Here is a 9512-nt window from a genome sequence, read left to right on the forward strand (position 1 = left end):
TGTGGTCAATGGACAAGAGTCTCATCCATGTGTGTGTGTGTGTGTGTGTGTGTGTGAGTGAGTGAGTCAGAGAACCAGATGCATGCAATCCATCATCCTCATCATCATCATCACTGCCATCATCACCATTATCACTGGCATCATCAATCCTATCATCATCATCCCTGTTACCATCATCTTCATCCCTATCATCATCATCACTGTCATCATAATCTCCACAACAACGTAGACACCTTTATAGCAAGCAATGTTTATTAAAAAAAAGTATACTACAAGAACTACACATAGAATTATATAAGGTCTATTTGATTAAACTACTATTGCTATTACTGTACAATATTGTACCAGAAAAAGAGTGTACCTCTGTAATGTACAACATTGTATATACAAAGTACATCTTAACACAGGATTCTCCAGTAATACAGAGGCAACTATACATATATTTGACATTACAGTCATTTTTTAGATCTTGTGTTTTCAAATGGACAAGAAATGCATATTTAACAATAGTTAATCATTATAAAATCCTCCTCATTCAATCAGTCCTGGAGCACACCATGTCATTTTATGATGCATGATGATTGATTTGAGCTCAACGGATAATATGGTGAGGACACTGAGGCTCCTAGCTCCTATACAACAAAGCCAGGATAACACAGACACCAACCACAAAGCATCACCCATGAGTGTATGTTCGTATGACATGTGTGTTAATGCCTATTCACCCCACCCCACACACACACACACACACACAATCCCTCCAGTTGCCAAGATGAGGTAAGGGGAGCAACACAATGTAAAATACATCTTAAAATACACACACAGAGATAAAACATTACAATTATAATTAAGTCCCCTGTTACAGATCATTTGGGAATGCAATAATACAAGTATATATCTGCATGGTGGGGAGGAAGGAATAAGGAAGAAACCAGACAGAGGGATATTAGTGTGTCTGTGGGAAGAGAGGCAGAATGCTAGGAGAAAGGTACAGAGAGAGCAGGGTGATAGGGAGAGATGTCTGCTGCTTTTCTAGCCTCAAGGATCTCTAAGCCCTGACATTAAATATCCTGGTCTCAGACAGTGTTAAAGCTGTCAATAACTAAAGCATCCTGCCGCCTCCCACTAACCTTGACCAATCAAAACATTCTGTCTCCTCCCCTTGACGAATCACAGTTCAGACTTCAGAAAATGCTACAGTGAAAGACAGGACAGGACCGGTTTGAGATTGATCACATGATGCGGCAGACAGTTAGGGAGTCACAGCAGAAGTTCTCTTAAAGACGAGCACAACAGAACAGACCTCAGGGCTGTTCCTGTAACTGATTTCATTGGATTATATAAATCCAATCAATTATTGGATGCGGGTTCGCCATGACACACATCAATGCTATTGGAAGAGGAGCGACAGAGGAGACAGTGTGACACTTTTCCTGTTGTCCTCTGTCTTTAGTGGCTGGGACTGAGAACTAGTCAGTCACACAAACATTAAGCCTAGTGATCAGTGATACTGGTAGCAGAGTGGCTCTGGCAACACAGGTTCTGCTGTCTTTGTGTCCCATCCTGTTGGTCCCCATGTCTCCAAAGAGCAGGCATTAGTTGGTTCCCTTAATGATGAGTGGTTAACTCTGACTTCTGAGAGCTGTGAAGGGTCACTGACGCACACACACACACCCAACACACACGTAGACGGCTACAAAGTTTAGTATTACATATTCTGAGGATAAACTAACAAGTGGAAGAAAATAAGCATAAAGTAATGTTTATGAATGCGCTTGACGAGGTTTGTTTGTGCTTGTATCTAAACAAACTCTTCCACCTCATTGAGATTCCTCATCTGCACATGTCCAGTTATCACCATGGTTAATAAACTATACATGTAAAAATACCCTTTTTGCTGATTTTGTCTGGAGTAATAACTGGTGTGAAGCTGGTGTAAGAGACGCGTTTGGTAGTATTGAAAATAGATGCAGTCAGTCAGCACTGTGACTGCTGTGGCCCCAGCATGCGAGGAGAACCTGAAAGGCATTTAGCTGCCACAGAACACACACACACGTCACACACATGTGTATGTGTGTGTCTATTCCACTTCTGTAACAGAGCGTATATTAATGCTGGGAGTCTAAGGGAGAGAGAAGCAGCAGGCCTGGCATGCTGCTAAGCTGATGAGTCTGTCAGACTCTTATTGCTAAAGAAAGGTTGGTTATTGAGAACAGCCATGTCGTGCACTTAAACACCAGCAGGAGGTGCTGTTGGAAAGCTAGACAAGCGTTGCATTATGTGGGTAAATACAGAATGTAGAGAAGGACTTTTAACTATTGTCCTGCAGGGCCCCATCAATACACACCTGGGACATTGGTGATCGGGCTCTCTGGCCAATCAATTACATTACAACTTCCACTTAGAAAAGTAAAGCAGCATTCATTTGGCCCCTGAGGGGTGCTAATTGAATAGCCCCGATTAAGAGTATAGTAGAGTCTAGTAGAATACAGTAGAAAAGAGCGTGGTGTATAGCAGCTTTACTGGTGAGCGTTGTTGTTAGAACGAGTCACCACAACACTTAGCTTGCCTACACACAGGAGGATCAGAGACATAGCCTAGTCCTCTTCTCTCCATGTAGAAACAGGCATTCCACTGCCCTCTCAAACAGGCATTCCACTGCCCTCTCAAACAGACATTCCACTGCTCTCTCCATCCATCCATCTATCTGTCTGTCTGTCTCTGTCTCTTTCTGTCCGGTTTGGCTGATCCAGTGTTGAAGCAGCGAGGGAACATGTAGCCAGAGAAAGTGGATACGGAGTTTCTTCTGAGTTATATAATGTTCTGTGTTCCACAGTCTGTCTGTGTGTTCTCAGAGTGTGGATCCAGGAGTCACACACTCACACAGCCATCCAGGTGAACCAGTCCTCCTGTCCTCTCCAGTCTTCTCAGGGTTCTTTGGGGATAAAAGGAGAGACTGCCTGGGAAATGTCCTTAAATGTTCCATCTATTCAACATCAAATAGTGCTCTCAAGTATAAGGTATGTGACACACATCTCACACAGGCATGCTCACACACACCTCACACAGGCACACACACACACACACACACACACACGCACACACGCGCTCACACGCGCTCACACGCGCTCACACGCCTCACACAGGTTCGCCTGCACATACACACACCTCACACCAGTATATACAGCACAGGTTCCATATCTCTTTATTGTCATGCTGTATGTTCGTTTTGATCCCTTGTTTGAGTCATGGAGGCTTTATACAGTCTAACCCCCATAATGCTTAGTTTGGGAGGGTAAGCTGATCCTAGGTGAGAGCTATCCCACTTGTCATTGGGTGAGGGGAGATGGGGCAGTGGTTTGTGTATGGAAGGGGAGCGTGTGTGATGTCACTCCTCAGGCGGGGCAGGACTTGTCGTTTGGCTGGGGTGGGGGTGGGGGAGGAGGGGGGACAGTGGAGGTTGGGGACCCCATAGCCGGACTGCTGCTTCCTCCTCCCTTGGGGAAGACCACCGGCTTGGGCCGCGTGGCTGGAGGACGAGGCTCTCGGAAGGAGGGAGTGGAGAAAGCGAGGGCTGAGGAGGCGAGAGAGGAGGGCAGGGGGCTCCTGGAATAGGAAGGGCGGAAGGAGGAGGGGACGTCGCTAGCGGACGAAGCGCTGCGTTGGAGAGGGTGTGAGTGTGGAGATCCTGCGCCGTCACTGTCCCTCAGCAGACGGGAGTGGAGGGGACTGGAGGGCTCTGATGCGCCCCCTCCTCCCCCACCACACACACCCTTCAGCTGCTCCAGAGTGTCCAGCACCACGTCGGGGGTGTGTGTGTGCTGGACAATGCTCTGCCTCTCCAGCTCTCTCAGCTCTCTCAGAGCAGAGCTCATAGCCACCTCGATATCCTGAAACAGACAAGGAGATATCAGACAGAGATTCAAATCAGAACACACACACACACATTTGGTAGGGCTGAGATGTGAGGGGTCAAAGGTGAGAGGTGAGGTGTCAGGGGTCAGAGGTGGGCGAACCTGTGAGGTGGGCTCCAGCTGAGTGATGACCTCAGGGTCCAGCGGTCTGTGGTTGCTGAAGCTCTTAGAGCGCCCCGCTGTGGTCGCTTTGCGGAACTGAGGGCTTTCCACCTGCACAACAAATAACACTCCTTACAATCAGCAAAACAATAATGATAGATAATATTACCCAGCAGTAATAAAAAGCTACCTTGGTCTTGAGAGAGGAGTGGCGTGTGATGGAGGAGTTGAGGACACTGTGGGCGCTGACCGGTCGTTTGTCTCCGCCCTCTTTCACCAGAGCCCCTCCCACAGGCAGACTGGCCGTCCTCACACTCCCGCCAGTCGCCCCCGTTGGGGGTACGTCACCCCCTTGTCCTCCCTCAGACACCCGGAAGGTTCTACGGATACTCCCCAACTCCGGCTTCTTCCTCATCCTGACAGAGAGCGGAAGAGAGAGAGAAGGGGGGATTGGATTGGTTAGAGACAGAGAGAAGGGGGGATTGGATTGGTTAGAGAGAGAGAGAAGGGGGCATTGGATTGGTTAGAGACAGAGAGAAGTGGGGATTGGATTGGTTAGAGAGAGAAGGGGGGATTGGATTGGTTAGAGAGAGAAGGGGGGATTGGATTGGTTAGAGAGAGAAAGAGAAGGGGGGGGGATTGGTTAGTGAGAAGATGAAAAATCAAAGAACATTTTATATGTCAAATTTTAGACCAAGTGGCAAACAATAATGCAGGCACTAGGGATGGGGTGTGAGCAGGCGGGTCTGGGCAGTAATGCACTAGGGATGGGGTGTGAGCAGGCGGGTCTGAGCAGTAATGCACTAGGGATGGGGTGTGAGCAGGCGGGTCTGGGCAGTAATGCACTAGGGATGGGGTGTGAGCAGGCGGGTCTGAGCAGTAATGCACTAGGGATGGGGTGTGAGCAGGCGGGTCTGGGCAGTAATGCACTAGGGATGGGGTGTGAGCAGGCGGGTCTGGGCAGTAATGCACTAGGGATGGGGTGTGAGCAGGCGGGTCTGGGCAGAGGAGATATAGGCGTTGTTTGTATGTGTCTGTAAGTTGTCATTTGGATGTATACATTTGTTTCTGTTTTTGGAATGTAAAAAAAATCTGTTGGTGCAGTATACGAATTGTAGTGGGTCCAGGGTGTTTGGGATGATGGTGTTGATGTGAGCCATGACCAGCCTTTCAAAGCACTTCATGGCTACAGACATGAGTGCTACGGGGCGATAGTCATTCAGACTGAGATCTAATTGGGTCAGTGAAGGTGTAAATGAGGAGATGATGCGTTGTGATTGGTTCTTGTGTGTGTCTCTTACTTGTTGAGGTTGGCCAGGTAGACGTCAGCTACATGAGCTCCAGTGGGAGAGGCAGCGATGCCCCTAGTGGACACTTTCTCCTCCTGCAACTCCGCCTCAGTCTTCGGACTGCCTCTGCCCCCGTTCGGCCTGTAACATACACACACATAATCACACTACAGCCCCGTCCATCCTGGAACACACACACATAATCACACTACAGCCTCGTCCATCCTGGAACACACACACATAATCACACTACAGCCCCGTCCATCCTGGAACACACACACATAATCACACTACAGCCCCGTCCATCCTGGAACACACACACATAATCACACTACAGCCCCGTCCATCCTGGAACACACACACATAATCACACTACAGCCCCGTCCATCCTGGAACACACACACATAATCACACTACAGCCCCGTCCGTCCTGGAACACACACACATAATCACACTACAGCCCCGTCCGCCCTGGAACACACACACACACACACACACACACACACATATTTACACTACAGCCCCGTCCGTCCTGGAACACACACACACACACACACACACATAATCACACTACAGCCCCGTCCGTCCTGGAACACACACACATAATCACACTACAGCCCCGTCCATCCTGGAACACACACACATGATCACACTACAGCCCCGTCCGTCCTGGAACACACACACACACATATTTACACTACAGCCCCGTCCGTCCTGGAACACACACACATAATCACACTACAGCCCCGTCCGACCTGGAACACACACACACACACACACACACACATATTTACACTACAGCCCCGTCCGTCCTGGAACACACACACATAATCACACTACAGCCCCGTCCGTCCTGGAACACACACACATAATCACACTACAGCCCCGTCCGTCCTGAAACACACACACATAATCACACTACAGCCCCGTCCGTCCTGGAACACACACACACACACACACACACACACACACACACACACACACACACACACACACACACACACACACACACACACACACACACACACACACACACACACACACACACACATAATCACACTACAGCCAAGCCAACTAGAACACCATTCTCTCATCTTGTCTATGGTGGTCTGCACTGTACTGGTCTATACTGGTCTGAACAGGTTTGTACTTGTCAAAACACTGGTCTTCTGGTTTCTTACATGTCCTGAACCACTATGTACTGGTGAGGCAATAGTCCGTCCAATCCGTTGTGTTGGCCCTCCCACCAGTCATCACTGACTCGCTGGAAAAGGAGGAGAGACGCGCCCTTATTAAACGACAGCTCCCGGTTGGTCCGTCCAGAGTAGTCGAAGCGAGCAATGGCCACTATTGGGTCAGATTCTGAAACGATCAACAAGCCTGAGAGTCAGAGAGGGAGCGAGGGAGAGAGAGAGAGAATGAGAGAGAGGGAGAGAGAGAGAAAGAGGGGAGATAGAGAGAAGGAGAGAAACAGAGAGAGAGGGAAGAGAGGAGGAGGGGAGTAACAGGGGAGAGAGAAGGGAGAAGGGAAGGAGGGGTAGGGGTAGAGAATGGGAGGCGGGTTAGTGTCAAGCAGGTTAGTGACACAGAAGTTGGTGACAGACAAAGGGGTTGTGGCGCAGGCAGTCATATTGTAGTGATCATACAGCTGTTATAAAGTGTGGGTTATAAGAGGTCAGAGTGTGGCTGTATGGTGTGGTCTGCTAGCGGGGACGGGTGCTGTGAGAAGCAGAATGTTGAAGTGAGAAGCAGAATGTTGAAGTGAGAAGCAGAATGTTGCTGTGAGAAGCAGAATGTTGATGGGAGAAGCAGAATGTTGATATCAGAAGCAGAATGTTGATGTGAGAAGCAGAATGTTGATGTGAGAAGCAGAATGTTGCTGTGAGAAGCAGAATGTTGATATCAGAAGCAGAATGTTGATGTGAGAAGCAGAATGTTGATATCAGAAGCAGAATGTTGCTGTGAGAAGCAGAATGTTGATATCAGAGGCAGAATGTTGATATCAGAAGCAGAATGTTGCTGTGAGAAGCAGAATGTTGATATCAGAAGCAGAATGTTGCTGTGAGAAGCAGAATGTTGATGGGAGAAGCAGAATGTTGCTGTGAGAAGCAGAATGTTGATATCAGAAGCAGAATGTTGATGTGAGAAGCAGAATGTTGATGTGAGAAGCAGAATGTTGATATCAGAAGCAGAATGTTGATATCAGAAGCAGAATGTTGATGTGAGAAGCAGAATGTTGATGTGAGAAGCAGAATGTTGATATCAGAAGCAGAATGTTGATGTGAGAAGCAGAATGTTGATGTGAGAAGCAGAATGTTGATATCAGAAGCAGAATGTTGATGTGAGAAGCAGAATGTTGATGTGAGAAGCAGAATGTTGATATCAGAAGCAGAATGTTGATGGGAGAAGCAGAATGTTGATGTGAGAAGCAGAATGTTGATATCAGAAGCAGAATGTTGATGGGAGAAGCAGAATGTTGATGTGAGAAGCAGAATGTTGATATCAGAAGCAGAATGTTGATGGGAGAAGCAGAATGTTGATGTGAGAAGCAGAATGTTGATATCAGAAGCAGAATTTTGCTGTGAGAAGCAGAATGTTGATATCAGAAGCAGAATGTTGATGGGAGAAGCAGAATGTTGATGTGAGAAGCAGAATGTTGATGTGAGAAGCAGAATGTTGCTGTGAGAAGCAGAATGATGATGTGAGAAGCAGAATGTTGATATCAGAAGCAGAATGTTGATATCAGAAGCAGAATGTTGATGTGAGAAGCAGAATGTTGCTGTGAGAAGCAGAATGTTGCTGTGAGAAGCAGAATGTTGCTGTGAGAAGCAGAATGTTGCTGGGCATCAGGCTGCGTGTCAGTGGGCAGAGATCAGTGGGCTTCAGCTAATTACAGTTCACAGAAGAATAATGGGAACATGTCTTTAACTGTGTGTGCGTGTGTGTACATATTGCTGTGTACTCACCATCATCGCTGTTGTGGATGACAGAGATGGTGTCAGGAGCAGGTTCTTCCACTAGGGGGGGCTCACTGAGAGAGAGAGAGAGAGAGAGAGAGAGAGAGAGAGAGAGAGAGAGAGAGAGAGAGAGAGAGAGAGAGAGAGAGAGAGAGAGAGAGAGAGAAAGAGAGAGAGAGAGTGTGTGTGTGTGACTGGTGGAACCGCTGGTCATGCAGCAAAACAGACCAGATATGTACATACGTTTTCCCTGAGGAAGTGTGTGTGTGTACCATGTGGTCACCTTCAACTGATAAACACACACACACACATTTCAGCTCAATTAGCTCATATGTTTATGAAATGAGAGAGTAAATAGTTTCAATATGACAACCTCAGATACTTCCTTCCATTCATCTAGTTTCAAGCAGACACTTCAGGTCTGGCCAGAGATAGAGACATCTTCTTCACCAGAGAAACCTTTGCAGTCTCTGTATACCGTAGCTGTATAGTATAGTGTCTCTGAGTTGCTTTGAGAAGCTGCCTGGCCTGTCTGGTCTGTCTGCTGGTCTGCTTTACTACTATTACACTACTAATGGACTGTCCACACACAGTGTCTGGTCTGGTTCCACCTGTCACACCCTGATCTGTTTCACCTGTATTGTTATAAACATCTGACATTCTAACTGTCTGCCCCCTGTCTTGTTATAAACATCTGAAGTTTATAACAACAGGAGTTAGAATGTCAGATGTTTATAACAAGACAGGAGTTAGAATGTCAGATGTTTATAACAAGACAGGGGGCAGACAGTTAGAATGTCAGATGTTTATAACAAGACATGAGTTAGAATGTCAGATGTTTATAACAAGACAGGAGTTAGAATGTCAGATGTTTATAACAAGACAGGAGGCAGACAGTTAGAATGTCAGATGTTTATAACAGACAGGAGTTAGACTGTCAGATGTTTATAACAAGACAGGAGTTAGAATGTCAGATGTTTATAACAAGACAGGAGGCAGACAGTTAGAATGTCAGATGTTTATAACAAGACAGGAGGCAGACAGTTAGAATGTCAGATGTTTATAACAAGACAGGGGCAGACAGTTAGAATGTCAGATGTTTATAACAAGACAGGAGGCAGACAGTTAGAATGTCAGATGTTTATAACAAGACAGGGGGCAGACAGTTAGAATGTCAGATGTTTATAACACAGGAGCAACAGTTAGAATGTCAGATGTTTATAACAAGACAGGGGGCAGACAGTTAAATG

The 9512-nt window shown here is 46.9% G+C and overlaps 1 protein-coding gene across 1 annotated transcript; it reads right to left on the reverse strand.

Annotated features, from left to right (window-relative positions):
- Positions 1–230: 230 nt before the first annotated feature.
- On the reverse strand, positions 231–8331 carry LOC120042518 (SLIT-ROBO Rho GTPase-activating protein 2-like). The gene is made up of 6 exons (XM_038987349.1): positions 8272–8331; positions 6487–6667; positions 5318–5446; positions 4207–4432; positions 4017–4127; positions 231–3890 (listed from the first exon to the last, which is right to left on the reverse strand). Coding segments are annotated over exons 2-6 (963 nt in total). The 5' UTR covers positions 6489–6667; positions 8272–8331; the 3' UTR covers positions 231–3395.
- Between the last annotated feature and the right edge of the window lie 1181 nt (positions 8332–9512).

The sequence above is a fragment of the Salvelinus namaycush genome, unplaced genomic scaffold (genome assembly GCF_016432855.1).
Source record: "Salvelinus namaycush isolate Seneca unplaced genomic scaffold, SaNama_1.0 Scaffold701, whole genome shotgun sequence".
Taxonomy (NCBI): domain Eukaryota; kingdom Metazoa; phylum Chordata; class Actinopteri; order Salmoniformes; family Salmonidae; genus Salvelinus; species Salvelinus namaycush.